General features: G+C 39.3%; 1 protein-coding gene across 7 annotated transcripts in view; it reads left to right on the top strand.

The window, feature by feature from the left end:
• Positions 1-18,857, top strand: part of cep170aa (centrosomal protein 170Aa) — a 43,932-nt gene that overhangs the window by 15,187 nt on the left and 9,888 nt on the right. For all 7 annotated transcript variants that reach the window (XM_040138735.1, XM_040138732.1, XM_040138734.1 and 4 more), the window contains exons 4-13: positions 1,772-1,861; positions 3,978-4,056; positions 4,351-4,409; positions 4,528-4,759; positions 6,575-6,712; positions 10,218-10,391; positions 10,922-11,227; positions 15,862-16,230; positions 16,647-16,936; positions 18,547-18,639. In XM_040138735.1, coding sequence (XP_039994669.1) covers positions 1,772-1,861; positions 3,978-4,056; positions 4,351-4,409; positions 4,528-4,759; positions 6,575-6,712; positions 10,218-10,391; positions 10,922-11,227; positions 15,862-16,230; positions 16,647-16,936; positions 18,547-18,639 — 1,830 coding nt within the window. The remainder of the gene's footprint in view (positions 1-1,771; positions 1,862-3,977; positions 4,057-4,350; positions 4,410-4,527; positions 4,760-6,574; positions 6,713-10,217; positions 10,392-10,921; positions 11,228-15,861; positions 16,231-16,646; positions 16,937-18,546; positions 18,640-18,857) is intronic.

Here is an 18,857-nt window from a genome sequence, read left to right as displayed (position 1 = left end):
TTGTTTGAAATCAAATTTGCCTTGCCTCATGTCTTTATCTCTTCCTCTTTTTATCATAATGTCCCTTCTCTTTCTCTTTCACTCTCTGCCTTTATACACAAGTTTTCTGTATCTGCTTGTTTTGAAAAGTTTGTTTTCACTTTGGATGTGTTTTTACTTGGCTGACACTCACTTTTTAGTTATGTAGAGCTACTCCACATTTGTACTCTAAAAACACTACATCTACTTAAATTCAGTTGGTCAGCGGTATATAGTATCTGTAACACCATGAGTCTGCTCTCCCCTGTGGTGTGAATTACAACAGGCAGCTCAGTTGCTTTCTATCCTGTTTGATCTGGCCTAATCTCACTAAGGTAATCTGTTCAATTGGTTGGCTCTCTGGCATTTCTTCCTTTGGCTTTACTTCAGCATTATCTTAACATTTTTAGTTCAGCATGAGTGTGCTTCTTGTTTAAACAAGGAAAGTGATTAGGTTATGTTAAAGAGTCATATGAGGCTTGAATATGAGATTCAGCTCTCAAAATCAGCATTGATTGACCCCAGTACAATAAACTCATTCTTGGCTTGATCATATTGACCATATAACTTATTTTTTGGTTTAAATTTTTTTTTTTTCACTCCAATGTTGTGGAATTCATGAGTCAGACAACTGTTTCAGTTGCACAACACTTAAGCACCATTACTGGATTTGTTAGATTTACCCATGTTTATGCATATTAACATATTTATCGGATATAACCACTGCATTTAGTTAGTATTGGAGAAAATGAAAGCTGAAAACTGAAGTACAATCACTCCAAATGATGAACTGATTGCTGAGAAATTCCTAATTTCTTCAGACGTTATGCTGAATTTCAACATAGAACTTAGACACAGCAGACTTTTGAGTCACTCAAATTAAAATTAAAATAGGATCTGCTAAAGCAAACATAAAAACAAACAGTTCCAGGGCGACGTGTTACTTTGTTTCTTATATTTTATTGATGTATACAAAGGGCGTTCTAACAGACATTTGGAGACCACAGCAAATTTTCTCACCAATCAGTGTCAAAGCATACTTCTAGATATGTTCTTTAACATTGATACAGGAGAGGGATTTTTTGTCAGATTCCACAATACAGTGTTTGTGCTGGAAACAATTTATCCTCAAAACAGCTGATGGGCTCATGTCTGGACACTGCAGAAAATCAATATTTTGACTCAAAGCCCTTCATTACTCCACTGTTTTCCTTTTGTGTATTTGCGTGTGCAGGTGTGTGTGTGTATGTGTGTGTGTGTGTGTGTGTGTGTACAGCTGTGCATCAGTGTGAAGGTGTCAGTACATGACTACTGTCTGAGACATTGAAATAGTTGATATCATTGAATAGAGTTGATATCATAGTAGATATCATACATAGTAACATTGAGACTTGCTATCAAGGCTCCATTCTTGACATAAGATGCTCATACCTCCAAAAAGCTTTAACGTAGCACAGTTTGCTCCTGTCACACACAGCCCTCTAATGGTTTGTGAGAAAAACAGTTGCTATTATGCAGTTTATGTTTAGACTCACTTTCCCTGTAGCCTTGATGCAGCACAGGTGTACAAAAAAGCTATGCGAAGAAATTTTGAAGTAGAGCAGCACAGATGAAGAGTAAAACTAATATTTTCCTCTGCCTGGTAATAAATCTGGACCAACGACATCTTATCTTAATGACCAGATCTCAATAATCACATTAAGTTCAAAACTGTTACCACTAGGTTAATGTTTGCTTTTGTTTTTGTTTGAAGTCACGCAGCGTGGACAAGCAGCATGCAGTCATCAACTACGAGTCTGGGACTGATGAACACAAGGTCAAGGACCTGGGAAGCCTGAATGGGGTGAGTACACAGATAGAAATGTGGAAAACAGAGAGAGGTTAGGATGAAGATAAAAGTATAAGAGAGAATGAAAACAGGACCAAAAAGAATAGAGGAGAGAAGGGGGTCACGTGATGGAAGAGGGATGGGGAGAGATAATAGAATAATAATAGTTTAACCAGCTAGAGGAGGAAAAATAGAAGGTTTAGAAGGAGATGGAGAGAGAATGCAAAGGTGGAGAGAAATCAAGAGATAGATAGGAAAAAATCCTTCAAGGCGAAAGTAGAAGGGAGATGAGGGAGGTTGTGAAGGTTTGGAGGTTAAATTATTTTTGGCAGTCAATGGAAGTAGGACCTAATCAATCTCTGTGTCAATGAGGATTTATATCAGACCTGAGATCAATTTGAATCTAAACCTAATTATGCAAAACACTACTTACGGGCACAGTCTTTGATTCAAATATAAACCAAAGGGTCGCTCTGCCACTAAAACTCAAAACACCTTGACACCTGCTGTCACTCCCAAATTGATGTAAGTAGAGAGATTAACATGAGAAAACAACTACATCAAAATTTTGTAAACACGGCAGGAGAGTAGGCAGGAAGGAAACCATTGTACAGGAGGCAGAAAAAGGAGTGCATGGTATATCAGAGACGGATGTATTATCCTGTAATAATGAATGAAATCTGATTATTATCATTTCAATAATGGAATTTGAGCTGATATTTGCAACCAATAATATTAAGTCTTAATAGGGTTATTGAAAAATATGGTGTGGATATTGTGATTTTTTTTTCTAGATTGTAATTTTTTTCTAGTGTGTGGAGAAACACACTGTATGGTCTGTTTAAAAGGTATTTCGGGAATTATGGTAAATCACTTGTAGCTCAATAAAACCTGGTTACAGCTGCCACATGGCGTTGCTCATGTGTAGTGATTAGCACTCAGGGACAGCACACCAGATTGAACACATATGCAGAATGTCCCTCACATCCTTTCCAGTTGTCAGACAGGAAGCCACAGTCAGAGCCACTTCCTGCTGTGTCATTAACCATCCAGCTTCTTTGGCTGGATTCTGAGGAAGTTTTCTCCTGCTGAGTCAGTGGATATGTAGATATTTGCCACAGTAGTGAGTTAAAAGCTGTGTTTGGGCAGAGCCACCATTTACCGTCTTACATGAGATGTTTCATCGCTGTGTTGTTAAGCTGGCATGATTTCATCTCACTACAGAGGAGACAGGAATGTTTTATTAAAACAGCAGTGGAAGTATGATAGAATTTCATTTGCAGTTTAGTGAAACCTGATCTATTTCAGAGCTGCATAGTAGAAGGAGGAGAGCAAAGGGGGGAATGGGGGGGGGGGAATCAGAGTTCAATGCTTAGGCCTTTAGTCCTGGCTGTGTACACTTTTTTTCTTATAAAGGAACACCAGGATCAGCTAATTCAAATGTTCACGATAGCTTCATGCATGCTAGGACCTCACTGAGCACATGTAAGTTTAATATTACTGCCTGGCAGCAACAGTTTCTCCTTATTGTTACAGTTTTTAAAACCAGAAAAAAATATCTGAATAACATCTAAGTAAGAGTTGGTATTTCCACTCAATCGCCAGAAAGTTAATCAGCAACTAATTTGCTAAAGCAATTGATTGTTTTAATAATTTTTCAACATTCCCATGTTCCATCTTTTCAAATGTGAGTATATGCTGCTTTTTCCTTTTAATATATGTGAGTAAACTGAATATCTTTTGGGTTTGGACTGTTGTCGCCATGGGCTCTAGGAATTAATTACTGGTATTTTTCACTATTTTCACTATTTTCAGAAATGATTGATTAACTGAGAAAAAAATTGTCACAATAATCAATAATTAAAATAACTGTTAGTTGCAATTCCACTTGGAAGCACAAACACTTCTATGTGTGACACAACTTGGACAGGTTTAATCAGATGCTTGTTTCTTCCTTTACTTTCCTTTTTTTTTTTTTACATTGAAGCTTCTTAGAAATTAGAAAGCTTTTTTTACTGTTCCCTTTCACACATAAATGAAAAGTTGATTTTGTGTTTATTTTATGTTAATGTTATTGTTCTTTTTATTTAATTTACCATCTTGGTTTTTTGCCTTTCCCTTCCCTCTGTAGACCTTTGTAAATGATGTCCGCATCCAGGAGCAGATGTACATCACTCTGAAGTTGGAGGACAAGCTGAGGTTTGGATATGATATCCTTTCACTTTTCTGATCTTTTCTGAACCTCTTCAGCCCTCACACATTCACCAGCGGGCTCATCATTCCAAAAACATGTCAAGCATTGTTAAGCATTAAATGTTTTTATTTTAATCCTTACCAAGATGCCAAATTTTTTACTGTGTACTGTAGAAAAATAGTAGAATTTAAAGCTTGCAGTAGTAAACTGTTTCATGCATCTGTTTAAATACTGTAAACTATCCATGTGTGTGTACATGAATCATATGTGTGTTTTTGTGGCCAGTATTTCCCTAACCTGTCTGTTTCACATACCAACCTGTTCACGGTGGTGAGAGGAGAGCTCACTGTGCCTGAGGAGGCTCTAAAGGCAAGAAAACACACACATAACCTGACACATACTGCCAAGTATCAGAATTCACCATGATAAAAAGTTGTATTACACTACTCTAAACTATCCATTTTTGTATTTTTTCATCTGCCTCTAGCATGAAAAGTTCACCAGCGGACTCCAGCTCAGCAAGAAGGCATCCAATGGTGAAACCACTACCACCACAACTACAAGCAAGTCTCCCACGAAGACCCCAACAAAAACAATGAAGTCCCTCAGTGGTGGTACCCTGAGGCCAGGGGAGAGCAGAGCAAAAGATGGCGTCACGTCCTTCAAAGAGCCACCACCTAAACCTGTGGACAGTCACAAAGCAGAGGACAAGATAGGAGGTGAGAGACAGAACAAAGGGGAAACTTTCTCAGAAATAGTATGAACTTATTTTAATGTTGGTTGTGAATTGTGTGTTCCAGACATACAATGTGAATTTAAAGAATCTGCTGTTTCACTATCACAAGTCAACTAATTTCTTCTTTTACTTTAAAATATACAGACAATACCAACAGTCAAAGTTTGCAACTGTGTTAATCCCAATATAGGGTTAGGATCAGAAATTATAACAGAGTAAGAGATTTTATGGCAGCACAAAAAGTACTAACAATTGACTATGTCCTTATTCATTTATATTAACCTATAGAAAAGTATTTTAAACAGTATACTAATAATCTCTAAGTACTAAAATGTCATAGTTTCTAGACAAGTTCACAGAATTTGAATGTATTGTGACTTTCTACAACCCTCAGAGTACTGGCTTCTCTGTTATCCATTCATATACTGTAGATGGAGACATTTCATGGTCCACATTTGTGCAACACACAGAAAAGCAAGGTAAAATATATACACTGTGTGTGTTTTTAAGATGTGGGTAAGCCGTTCAGGGTGGATTTCTTCTCTAAGAAAACAAATTTTCAGACATAATATTGTGAAATAAAGTGTGGTGGGGTTTTAATTCAGGCCCTTAGGGTGTGGACATGGTCACTAGGGAAAGGGCTTTAACCACCACACCAACAGTCACTGAGTTATATCACGAATGTGGTATAGGTCTGAGGATGTCCCTAATAATTGACATCACTGACCAATCTGGGGTGCTAGCAGGGGTCCTGGATAATCTCCAGATGTTGAAACAAGGGCTCATGGGGCTTCTGTTATTGCACAGATTAAGCAATAACAGGGTCAGAGTGCCTGCATATTGCAAACCCATTTGCCAGCACAACCTTTCTTTAAATACAATGAAATTCACAGGCATGCACATACATTTGCACATTTGGACCAAAAACAATCAAACATACACGTACAGTGTTGCATGTCATCCCATCTGCTGCACATGCTTTTAATGACAACCTCTCTGTGGTTCTGAGGATGTAATCCTGCAGTATTACTACTGTAATACCATGCCTCACCCAGATATTGTACCTCATGGAGAACATAAATTCAGTAGCTTTTATATAGAATGCCCCTACTTACTGCACGCAATTTGGCACAGAGCATCTATAATTATCTGGATATACTGTGATTAAACTTACGTAGCTCAGGATAAGGGGTACTTAAGGAAAAGAAGGTAAAGGAAGAGGAAAGAGCAGAGAGAAGCTAACACAGGATGAGGTGTGCTCTGACACAGTGGTCTAAGCTGCAACATCACTGGTTCAAATCCGGCTGCATATCTTTGTTGCAAGTCATTCCCCTCTCTCTCAGCTATGTTTACTGCCACTTTTCTATTGTGCTGTGCAATTTTTAAAATAAAGTTGCCGCAGGATGCTTGTACCATCTCAACTTTCATTCTAATGTGGAGAGAGACGCGAACGGAAAGTCCCTCTTTGATTTAAAAAATGTGTGTCTGAGAGAGAAAGGGCATGATACAGAGTACAGAGTATGCACATGTGTGTGCCCATCCTCTTGGCTAAAGTTCTGAAAATAGGTCAGTGGTGCAAGACCTGACCAGAGTGGAATTAATGTACAAACACACACATACACAAAGCGCAGCTGTGTTCACTTTGTGGCACCATGGTACAATGAACAGTTTATGTGGACAGTACCAGAGTTTGTAAAGTACATAATAAACATGACAGGCCACAGTTGAAGCTACAATAAAATGTGTACATTCTGCAAGGCTTACTTAAAAAGTGTCTGCATATGTGCATCTTTCTTAGGGGATGTTACAGCTCTGCCTCGTGGGACCCCACTGTACGGCCAGCCGTCCTGGTGGGGGGATGGAGACGCAGATGATGAGAACTCCTTCAAACAGGAAACCAAGTCATCCACCAAAAAACATGACAGCTCCATTTCAGGTAGGAGGTATTCCAATTTTAAACTTCTAACTATCATCGCACACATAATCTCCTCATGACTATAATTCAAACATGCAGTGGAAAAAATTATGGCTACAGTGATTTAAATAATTGAAGTGGACATTTCTGAAGACAATATCACATTCCAAAAACATTAGTGCTGTAAATGGAAGAAAACATTTGACTGTCAAATGATGCCTCTATATTTGTCACATTTTACCAGGTTTGGCTTGGAGTAAACGTTGTAAAAAGGTTTTCACATTACACGAACAGTTTTCACTGCACATAAAGTAGAAAATTAATTGCTTTAGAGTTAAATGTAGTAAGACCAACAATTAAAACCCTTTTCTGTGAATATACAGAACAACTTTGTGTATTTTGTCTTACATGACAATGGCCACAGGACACAGATTTCATTGGGAACTGGATGTAATACTGAAGTCTTGAATATTATTGTAGCCATGTATGGTGTGTCGAATCAGTAAAAATAGCACCTTTAACATACCCACCATATTTTCTGTAGTTTGTGTCTAAAGTTACAAATTTCAGCAATTCATTTTCAATCAATTCAATTTCAGTTTCAACCAGACTGTATGTGTGTATTTATAACAATGTATATCCAATTGCACACAAAGGCTTTTTTTCAGAGCTTGTATGTGTGTCTGTTTGCCTACCATATGCGTATGTATAATTACTGTTGGACTGGGGGGATCCAGTTAACTGGTGGTGGATAGTCAGAGTAACAGGATTAGAGGCTACACCAATAGTAAAACAGCTCAGCGATGCAAAATCAGTCTCTGCCAGGCCGGTTTAGTGTGGACCCAGTGTAGACATAAGAAAGTGGGGGGAGGTTAATCAAACACTGGAGCAGACTCAAATCTCTCACCACATCTGGCTGGATACATTGGCTGTGTCTTCACCAGCCTAAAAAGGAAGACTTCGTGTTTCAGCTCTTTTAACAGTCAGTTAGGAACTATTTCTGTATGTTATACCATGCAGATTTTTCTTTGGATTTTAGCAAAGCATTTTTTTCTGTTAGAATGAGATTGAAAAAGATTCTCATTTTGGAGTAAATATGTGCAAGCGTGGCAGGGTGATTGGAAACCCTTAAAAAGCTTTCCAAAAAATCAGACGAATGGGTTTGTTTACTTCAGTTATGGAAGTGGGTGAGTAGAAAGCATGTATTCCCTGTTGGAGCATTGACTGCTGAATGGATGTTGTGATGTTGGATTTGTTTTGTGAAGCGGCATGCTCCAGGGGGTGTTGTACTGTGTATTTATGTAGGTTACATGGACCTCAGCATTAAAAGAGGATCCTATCAGTCTACATGTTTTTAAAATAGTGTGAGCACGCCCTCTATATCTGCTCTAATAAACTGTTAACATCAGATATAGCAGTGAAGAGGAAGTGAAAGACAGAAAGAGAGGCTTAAGGCAGGAAGCGATTCTGTTTGAGAGTGTGGCTTGTGTTGCATGCATGTGTGTGTCAGTTAAGTGTAATGTGTGTCCTTTTCTCCTTCCCAGTGAATAGACTGCCCCCCCCCCGTGTATTGTCACTCAGCCCGATTGGGTTACGCCATTGCACCAGCTCCCCCATTTCAACCAACACAATCACACACACACACACACACACACACACACACACACACACACACACACACACACACACACACACACACTCACTCATACAGTCATTGTTCAAACAGACCACTCTCTCTCTCACTCTACACTGCAGCAATCATTAGTTAACCACTCAATAATTCTCCAGTAAGTATTGCTCTCAATTCCATATACTTTAGCTAATGGAGCTGGTAAAGGGCTTTCAATTTGAATCAACTTTGTATTAGTGTGATATTCACTTACTTTTCACTTGCTTTATTACCTATGGCATTTTTAAGAACTATTTGGTCAGTTAACTCTCTTTAGCTTAAATTAGAAGTCACTACAGGTTATAAAATTATTGTTTTAAGTTTTGCCACTGTTATTTAAAGTCAGTCACACTTCTCTTGTAGCAGTTGCATTTTGTAAGTGTGCTGAATGTCCATACTGTGTTTTCCAGTATGCCATTAATCTGTAATGCTGTCTCTGTTGTCAGTTTTAATTTTTCTACATAGTAGACTTAAACGAAAAACAGAATTGTATAAAGCCTAGGTTTTTCATGTTTATGAAGCCAACAACAGTCAGCATTAGTTTGAATCGTATGGTCTTTACATGAACATCATTAGACTCATTCATGAAACTTGTAACTTCACAGAAATTACTAGGTGCTTCCCAGACAAGCCATGTGTCTTATTGTGACATCAATGGAAGCTCTGATAGTATTCAAACTTACTTGCAATTATTATATACGTGAGATACAGGAAGTTAAGTCAGTTTTTTATCATAATTTCAAGGAAGGAGAAAATACGGTATTTACTGTGTTTTTGTCTTTATGTTTTAGAAGGTTGTTGTCAGAACCTGTAAAGCTCTCTGAGTTTCTGGAGAGCAAAAATACACAGAAATTTGAATCCTGTACTAACACTATTATATAAAAGTTGAATCTTTTGTAAGTCTTGGTTGCATGATATTACTTTCTTAATTAAGTCTGTGTCGCTGTTGCATCTTAAGCATAATTCAACATATTTAATTTACCTCATATTTACACTCCTTTTAAATCCATGTTGTAAATCTTCCCAAACTTGTAGAACAGCTTATGCTGGCAAACACTAATCTTGTTTCAAAGAGGAGTCCAAAGAGATTTTGTTTTCGTACTTCAGTTTAGTTGATAACACTAAAGTGGAGAATAAGCCTTTTAATTGAGAGATTCTGTTTCAGGGAGGATCCTGCTTTGTCTCATGAGTCCTTAAGTGGAACAGTCACATTTTTAAAATCTGTTACTCATGTGAAATTCACTCCCTATTTTTTACTTTTAATTATATTCTGCTGAGTTAGTTTCTGTTTCGTGTTTCTTATTACCAATTGCCATATGTATCTACATTCGCTCCCCAACATGAAGCAGATGGCCCCTCTAATTTCTGAAAGTATAATTTATCATATTCAGATCCCACAGAGGCTCTGTTTGTTAATATGAACAGATGAGAAAATAAGTGCTCCATATTGTAAGTGCACCAGAGTACATCTTGTCCTGAGTGATTATGTCTATATGAGAGACAAAGACAGACAAAGACAGAACAAATATGTGCATGTTTTCATGGTATTTGTAGTTTATAGGGCTGTATCCTCCCCCAGAAGAAGACAGTAATTCTGATAAATGGTGAGAAACACTTGCTGAAGAGCAGACCGCAAATTTATTGGTACATGTGGGGCCTTGTTTGACCATTCACTTACAATTTTGGATAAGAAATCTTAGGACAGTAGTTTATGTTATACTGTTTTGTTATACTATTCATACAGACTTGTTATATACAATATAACCTGGTTCAAGCTTTGCTGCAGTTTTTAAAAAACAAAAATTTAAATTTAAATCATTAATCTTTGTCACGGTTTTACATGTTTTTCAAACTCAGACAGCAAAGAGGCACGTCGAGGGGAGAAGGCTAAAGAGAACAGCCTTCATACGTCCACTGCTCACGATTCCAGTTACTTTGAGATCCCTACCAAGGAGGGTCACATGACCAATAACGGCATCCATGAGATTCCCACTAAGGACACAGAGGGCAGTACCACTCACACCACTACAGGTGAAGTATATATTTCATGTAATCTGATTTATTGTAAATAAAAGTACCCCTGTGTATATTTTTTCTCTTTTAGAGTTTAAAGGGGATATTTGGTTATGGTGTCCGTGTTTCCAAATAATGACTTTTGTAGTTTAAAGTAATAGCAGAGACAGTAAATCACTACTACTTTAACTTTTGACATTAGTAAGATTAGTATATTTACGTGTGTACTGTACACATTTAAATTTAATCAAGTTGGCTTTTTTGAGAAATATATTTGACTCCTTTATGGCAGAATGAGGCATCAATTTACAACACAAAACAGGAAGAGGCCACTATTTTTCTAGTGTAGAAATCAATCTTCAACAGAAGCCATTAGCTGATTTGATCATATTTGGAAAAATATCCATGTACTGTATATTTCCATAATTTAATTATACCAATAAGTGACATTTATACATCCATTTAAGTGCTTCACCTCAACCTTGTATTTAGTAGTATTGACTGACACCGACTGACACAGTAACAAAACTGCAATGTCTGCCCCACAGCTCAAGGTCACGCCTCCTTCACCATAGAGTTTGACAATACATCTCCAGGGAAAGTCACCATTAAAGACCATGTGTCGAAGTTCACATCTGACCACCACAGATCTCGCTCCAAGAAGGGTGCAGCAGGAAGTGTAGGCGGAGGAGGGAGGGACTTGAGCACACTTCAAGCGGCTATGATGGCATCGGAGAGCAAGGTGGCTGATTGGCTGGCTCAGAACGACCCCACTCTGGTGCGCAGTGAGTCAACAGAAGATGACAGCAAGAGCATCAAAAGTGACGTGCCAGTCCATCTAAAAAGACTGAAAGGTGGAGGTTTTCTTTTACCATTTCTATGTTTACAGATTGTGTACAAGTTTTTGCTGTTGCCTTTCTGGTTCTGTAATTCTTCCTTGATCATTTTTTCCTTCCTTCCTTTCTCTCACCGAAGATTCTCATTTACAGTCTCAATAACATTCCCTCCTGAGTTGTCAGTTATTTCACCTGAATTATCATCATACTAGTGTTATACCTTAATATTACAAAATTTTACACACTCTAAATTTTCCATTTGTCGCTTCCTAAACTATGTGAGGACTGGGTAGATTCTTTGTTAACAGCAGGGGTTGCTGGCAATGGTAACCAAACCAGGGGATTAGCAGTTAGCATACAGAAACGTTTAAACCCCTATTTACTCATTTACTGTTCTGACAACCAATGACAAGGCTTAGCATGAGTAGCATTGCACAACCTCCATTGAAATTTGCTTTTTCACCTTTTAAAGACATATTATCTAGTGAGGAGCACGTACCCATAGACTACTTCATGGCAGTTAATGCCTGACTAGGGGCTTTAGATTAGGCTTTTTGTTTGATTTTTTTTTTTTTTTTTTTTTCTTTTTTTTTTTTTTCTCATTGTCAGTGTGGACATCTAAATCATCTCTGTATACCTCTGCGGGCTTGTCGCTATGTATCCTCGGGGTAAGGTTTGGGATTTTTATTACTGTAAATTGCCTGCTTCTCTATGTTTCTTTGTTCCATTTACCTGCAAGGAGGAAACTGCTGATTAGGCTCCTGCTGCCAAGGGTTTTTGTGAGAAAGGCCCAGACAAAGAGAGGCTATGCTAGGCTTAGGTCTGCAAGTAAAGAGAGTTTAAGTTTGATGCTAAGCTAAGCTATGGTAGACTACATGCTGGTCATGAGTTAATTAAATGGAGGCCCATTTATTATGTTGTTGACGTGTGGGGGAGGGACCAACAGGCAGGAGCTGATGAAAATGGAAATCTGTGAGGTAGCAGTGGAAGGCAGGGAAGCCAATTCATTAGAAGGAGTTAGTACTACACGCATGTCAACTGGCTGACAGAATGGCTCACCTAATGGATGATTATGTTGCTAACTGACTGACTGTCTTACTGACTTTGAGACCGCTAGACACTGCAGTCTTTCCAAGTGAAGCTGTTACTTGATGAGCTGTCTCTTGGTATTCATTCCTTGAAGGAAGAACGGGAAATCATAAAATTGCGAGGAATGGACTGTGGTTGTGACATGAGTTAAAGGAAACCAAGAATAACCACGGAAGGCAGGGAAAAGAAGGGTGGAGCAAGAAGGAGAAGAGGGAGGGAGAGGACAAAGAGGAGTGGATAGAGGACAGGTGGACAGCTGGATGGAAAAGCTGTCTGTTGATGGCAGCTGTGGACATTTGAGGCGCGAAAAAACAGGTATGTCGGGGGGGGGGTTAACAGGGCGAGGAAATCGGGAGAACCTCACTGTAACGCTGAGAGCAGTATTTGCAGCAATGACAGGTGATTGGACAAAGAGAGGCATGAAGGCGAGAGAGGGAGAGAGAGAGGCTTGTTGCCTGGACTGCAGTTTAAGTGGAAAGGGAGGTGTTGAAGTAGAGAGCAGTTTTTGGTAGATAGTTGTTATAGTAACAGTGATGCACATAATGGCAGGGAAAGAGAGACATAGATTTAGAAGGAGCAAAAACTAGTAGTGAAAATGTTTGTGTTCGTGACCGCTGCAGGAGCATGTGTGAGGGAATAATTTCAGCGCTGACTGATGGCGTGTGTGAAGCATGTGCTGCTCATATGTGGATATGTGTGGCTGAAATTCTTCGTGTCTGTGTTTGCTGCATGTGTGTGTTTGAAACGTGCTCAGCACTGATCTGCAGACAAGCAGTGCAGCCTGTGTGAGAAGAGGCATGTGAGATGTGCTTAGGGTGTGTCATAGAGGTACTACGCAGAGAGAGAAGCAGAGGTTTAGCGAGGAAACTGAGAAGAGGCAACTGAGCCAAAGCTTTTGGTTTGTAAGCATCAAGGTGAGTGTTTCTCCTCTTTCCGTAAAGAGGATTTTGAGGATACATCTTTATACTATCTGTTATTTCTATCAGTGTTGGAATATGAACTGCCATGTGTGTATTATTGTAACGTCTAAAAATCTGTGGCTTGCCCTTGCCAATAAGATGTGATTCTGATCATTTCATCAAGGCTATAAATGTTTGATTTGAAATGTTGCAAGATTATTTTCTAAGATTTTGATAAATGGAGAGTAATTTATGCACAATTCAATTGATATTCATCCGCAGCAGTAGTAAAAGCTTAACAGATACACAAAAGTTGAACTTCAATATTATGTGTGCGTATTTGTACTGTATTGTATGCTCAAAATTCGGAATATGTTTGGGGTTACGTGTTTGCTTGTCTGTTTGTGTGGTTGTGTATGCTTGTAAAGTAAGTACATCCTTGTGTCGGGCACTCAGTTATGTGTGCGCACGTGCGTGTGCACGCAGCCAGCGGCGGAGGCAGAGGCCAGCTCCACTGTGAGTCATGGTGGGGTGAGTGGGGCCGAGCACTGGACTCTCACAGACACCTCTGTTCTCCTCTGGCCCTGCCAACGGGCTCTTTGTCTGGGGCACACAGCATGAAAGACCTGCCTCTCTCTGCCTGCTTATCTACTGATCTGCTCAAGCTACTGTAATGCACTGCTGCTTTCCTTTCTCATTCCTTGTATGCTGCCTTTTTCTTCTTTTTAATGGAATGTATGCTTTATTAGATTCAAACAGTGATAAAAGACAGGAAAGATACAGGAGGAAGTGGATGGTGGAATGTGACAAATGAGCTGCAGACTTGGAAATATGCGCTAGGCCACAGAGCCATATTGATACCCCAGTGATTGAATATTGTTCATTGATAAAGTTGGAGGAGTTGTGAGAGTCAAGCTCCAAAAATACAAAAGTAAACATATCCCCGTGTAAAATTAGTGAAGACTCCTTATAATTACACAGACTTAATACTTATATTCACAGTGGTAATGTGATTATACTGATACATCAACTCTGTCTAAATTGGACCAGTGTCACATCTTGTCAGTTACTGTTTTCATTTTTTCATTGTGCAACATCTGTATAATTAATCTCAATTTCAGACATTATTGCCTAGAATTTTACTTACATTGATTTTACTCTAAAGATCAAATGAAAAAAGACAAAAGAGAAGTGACGTCAGAGCATCCAACTGATTCGAAATCCCCAGGCAGCCAACTGTAGTCCACTAACCCATGGGAGCTAATGGACGGAAGTCTACTTCTAGCACTTTATTTATCTCTTGCACATTTTGGCTATGGCGATCTTGAACCACTACTTGGTTATAAATTCACTCCAGCAGTAACATTATTGTGTACTATTTTTAAATACTTAAACTCACACTGTAGGATGTAATAAGATTGATTTAATTGGTCTGCTAGTGAACTGGGACAGATGTAGACTCTGGATTATGGAGTGATATGATATAGTTTGAATGTTCCTACTATATTTTCTTTATGAGCCTGTATTATTTTGGAGAAGGAATGAGAGACACTATTGTATACTGTATGTGTTTACCAGGATCAGAAGCTGTGCAGTGTTATGTGGTGGTCATATGATGTCTCATCTCCCCCTCTCTCTGATACCCTGACTGGCTAGCTGTTGGTTCCTTAACTGACTGGCTTATTGTGTGAATGCTGTCAACTCTAGTGGCATTACACTATATCCTGAGCGTCCTACTCTTACTAAACCTCCCTGCTTGGCTTTTTCTTTTCTCCCTCTTAATCCAGTTTCTCTCCTTTCCCATCGACCCTCCTCATTTCTTGCATCCCCCAGCCTCCTTTCCCTGTTCACCCTCCCCTTTTCGTTCCCCTTTCTCCTTTGACCCCCCCCCCAACACAGACACACACAAACACACTCACATCCAGCCTCCTACTGTGTTTTCCATGTTCTCCTCCTCCTTTCCCCCTCATTGCTCTCTCTCACTGTCAGTGAAGTAGACAGGGCCAGTAACCATGTGGGTGGCATGTCTGGATTAGCATGGCACACTGTCTGCCATCGCACAACACTGAGAATACATGCTGATGCGACCCAGACTGATCAAAATGTAGAAATAGTTACATGGTAGGTAAGCTAGGCATTGTGAATTTAGGTGAATGAGTTGATTCAGCCCGCAGCTGAAAGTTTATAGATCATTTTGGCCGTAATAGTTAGCAAACATTTGTTTCTTGTTGCAGTATACACAATGGATGTGCTTTCAGGAAGGTGTGGTTCTGTGCTTGTCTTGTTCTTCTTCATGCTTGTTTAATTCATGTAGAGATCTAAACAGCCTAACACATTATTGTACTGTACAGTGGTGCTGTATTGTATTTTATGGATGCACAACGGCTGTTGTGTCTGTTGCTGTGTTACTGTTGTGTACACGTTATGATATGGATTTAAGAATGTTGGCTAATGTAACATCCTACAGTTTATCATTATACTTACAGAAACATAGCCTCAGCTGTAGTTAATAGTACTGTAAACCTAACCCAGGGAAAAACAAACTTCCATTTTATTGTAGTAAATTATGAAGATTGATATGAGCAATTAGAACATAAGCCCTTTGTTGAAAAAATATGCATGGTAGTAACTTATCTGCCATTTATTATTTTTGTTCCCTCATAGGGAGCAAGCATGAGGATGGCACCCAGAGTGACTCTGAGAATGGACTGGGCCTGCGTTTTGCCAACCGCCGCCATGCCCTTGAGGAACGTCTAAAGGCAGCACATAGCCACGTGGGAGGCGGAGGAGGAGCGGGAGGAGCAGGAGGCGGGAACGTAACCGTGAGCGGGACCCGAACAACTGGCACCCGCACTGCCTTCATGATTGAGTTCTATGACGAGGAAAACCCTCGCAAGCGACGGTCGTATTCATTTTCCCAGACTGCCCCCCTGCTGGGGGGAGGAGCTGGTGGGGAGGGACTGTGTCCTCAGCCTCCATCTCACCCCAAGGTGTTCAGCATTTCAACTTCTGCTACTACAGCCTCAGATTCAGGTAGTAAAAGTGTCTTTGTATATTCTATGATACTCCTCTATGAACAGCTTTGTGTGTATTTTCTGGAGTAAAGGTTCAAAGTTAAAAACTATGCATTTGAAATATATTAAGAGTTATTTAAGTTATTTAAGGAAAAGAAGACCTAAAAGGCTCCACATTATGTTTCATGTGGAAGTATTTCTCTTTGCATGAAAAGTGAGACTAAGAACCTTGTAAATTGACAAAAGTTGCAGTAACATTGAATCTGTTAATCAGGGGCTATTATAATTCATTCACTAGTGCTGCTACACATAAAAACGGTCATGACCTTGGGCATCAGTTACTAAGGGTTGTTTCTGTGTCTTGATCCTCTGTGAAAGCATTTTATGTGTGTTTTTCTAATATATGTATTTCTGCTTTGTATTTGTTCCTGCCAGGTAAAGTCCCAGCTCCAATACCGGCCACAGTAGCTGTAGGCGCCCCTACGGCTGCCCGTGTGCTTCTCAAGCAGAGGTCCGAGGACCAAAGTGTCGGTCGAAGTTCAGCCAGTACCGGGCTGGCGACAGGTAGCCCAACCAGCCCCAGCGAGGACGCTTCGGTTGTGGGCAGGGGAGCGGGGACAGCTGGAGGAGAGGCAGAGGATGACCACAGTGATAAGGGGACCTATACTATTGAACTGGAGAACAGGAACCCAGAGGAAGAGGAGGCCAGGCGCATGATAGACAAGGTAGGAATGTTCAGGGATGTTAGCCACTACCTGCACTAAATAGGATAATTTCTGTATTTCTACCTCAACCACAATACTTTGTCTTGACTTCAACGTTTGAATTCCAGTGCTGTGCGATGCATTTGGAATCATACTGCAATTATTGAAACATGGTGACCTTGCTAAAATCTCATCTGCTTAATACTGCAACAAAATCCAATTCTCTTCGAGGGCCATTCCCAGAGATGTGAAGAGTCACACACATTGTGGATGCTCCTCTTCTCTGTTTTCTTTTGCTATGTTACTGTTGAACTTGTTATGATATGGTTTTGTAATCTAACATTAATTTAGTCATATGTTATGATTTTTCTTTTGCACTGCCTTATGTTGTTTAGATAATTCATTTAATTCATTATCAGCTTTAGAGTTATTCTGCAGTAACTCTAAAGCAAAGAATTTGACCAAAGACATAGAGACCAAAGCAAGGTTAATAGTCTCTTTATTACCTGCTTCGTTGGCACTTTTAGGCATAGCAAGTCCTTTGAGACTGTTTTTTGTTGCCACTAAAAGCTATCATCTCTGTGTTGCTTTGCTTGACCACCACTCCATCCTCTCTGTCCAATTGGTAAACCTAATGCTTCTGTAATAGCCCTGAGAGACTTGCTCCGTCAAGCAGTGTCCTTTCTTATTAAAATATGCTCCAGGGAGGCTGAAAACCCACCATCAGTTTCCTACTGCCGCTCCTGTCCTGTAGCAAAGTGCTCTTTCATCGTCACAGAAAACAGATGGTTTAATGTTAGTTTCAGGGTGATATTTAATGAACATTACTTTAGACCATCATCACAAGTAAAGTAGGAATTTAAAATACTTTAAATAGCAAAAGCAAAGAATGCATAACCATTATAGAGGGAAGTTCAGAAGGCTATTTCATTGCCACTTAGCTGATTTAGAAGCTTGGACTAGAAGAATATATACTTATTTTTAGTTAAGTTAAATTGTTGCCAATAAAGGTTACTACACAGGCATAATTTAAACTTTACTAAATGATATCTCACAGTGGCACATATCCCTTTATATGTTGTATACAGGTGTTATCTTAGGAGGAGCAGTGATATAATTAGTGACGTGTATTTCTAGTCACTGTTCTGACTGAGTGAATTATATTCAAAAACTGGAAGTGTTGTTATGCTAATTCCTGTAATTAGCTGGCACACTAATTGGCACACTGCTCACTGCATGTCCACTCTCGTTTTCTCTCTCTTTTGTAATTAGTGTGTGCGCGCATGTGTGTGTGTGTGTGTGTGTGTGTGTGTGAGAGAGAGTGATTTCTGTTCGTTGCCATGGTACTGAACTATTGGTGCTTTAATTGAACAGCATCTTCTTCTGGCTGTTCAGTTCACTTTTGTTCATCAAGAGGACTGTAGAATAACTTTAATGAGGTGATTTTATATCATGAGGGTATTTAATTTTCAGTGTTCTAGAGTACTTACATGTATAGGGCGCATACAAAATACATACACTACATACATACATAATGCCTTAAGATTTTCACACATTATACTTCAGCAAATTGTCCATCTTTTGCCACATTGTCAGCTTTTGTTCCCTCCTGCTTTTTCAAATGTTTGTAGGTGTTTGGTGTTCAGCAGAACCAAGACTCATCTGTTCTGTCAGACCTGAAAGGAGAAGGAAAAGGAAAGGAGACAGGAGAGACAGCGAAAGAGGTAAAAAACTGTTTTTACTGTACAGTTTATTTGTCCAGTTTCTTCTTGTCCCTTTTCCTTTAGTTGAATTCCTTTAGTTTGTCTTCAGTTTACGATTAGTTCCCCCATGTGATCTCTTTTTTCTCTATCTGCATTTCTCTGACTGTCATATATTAACCAGTGTCCATAACTAGATTACTGATGTTGCCCAAGATCACTCAATTTTTGTGAATTTCGTT

The sequence above is a fragment of the Xiphias gladius genome, chromosome 11 (assembly GCF_016859285.1).
Source record: "Xiphias gladius isolate SHS-SW01 ecotype Sanya breed wild chromosome 11, ASM1685928v1, whole genome shotgun sequence".
NCBI classification, from domain to species: Eukaryota; Metazoa; Chordata; class Actinopteri; order Istiophoriformes; family Xiphiidae; genus Xiphias; species Xiphias gladius.
The sequence above is the reverse complement of the archived record's forward strand: the minus strand, read 5'-3'. Positions and strand labels throughout refer to the sequence as shown.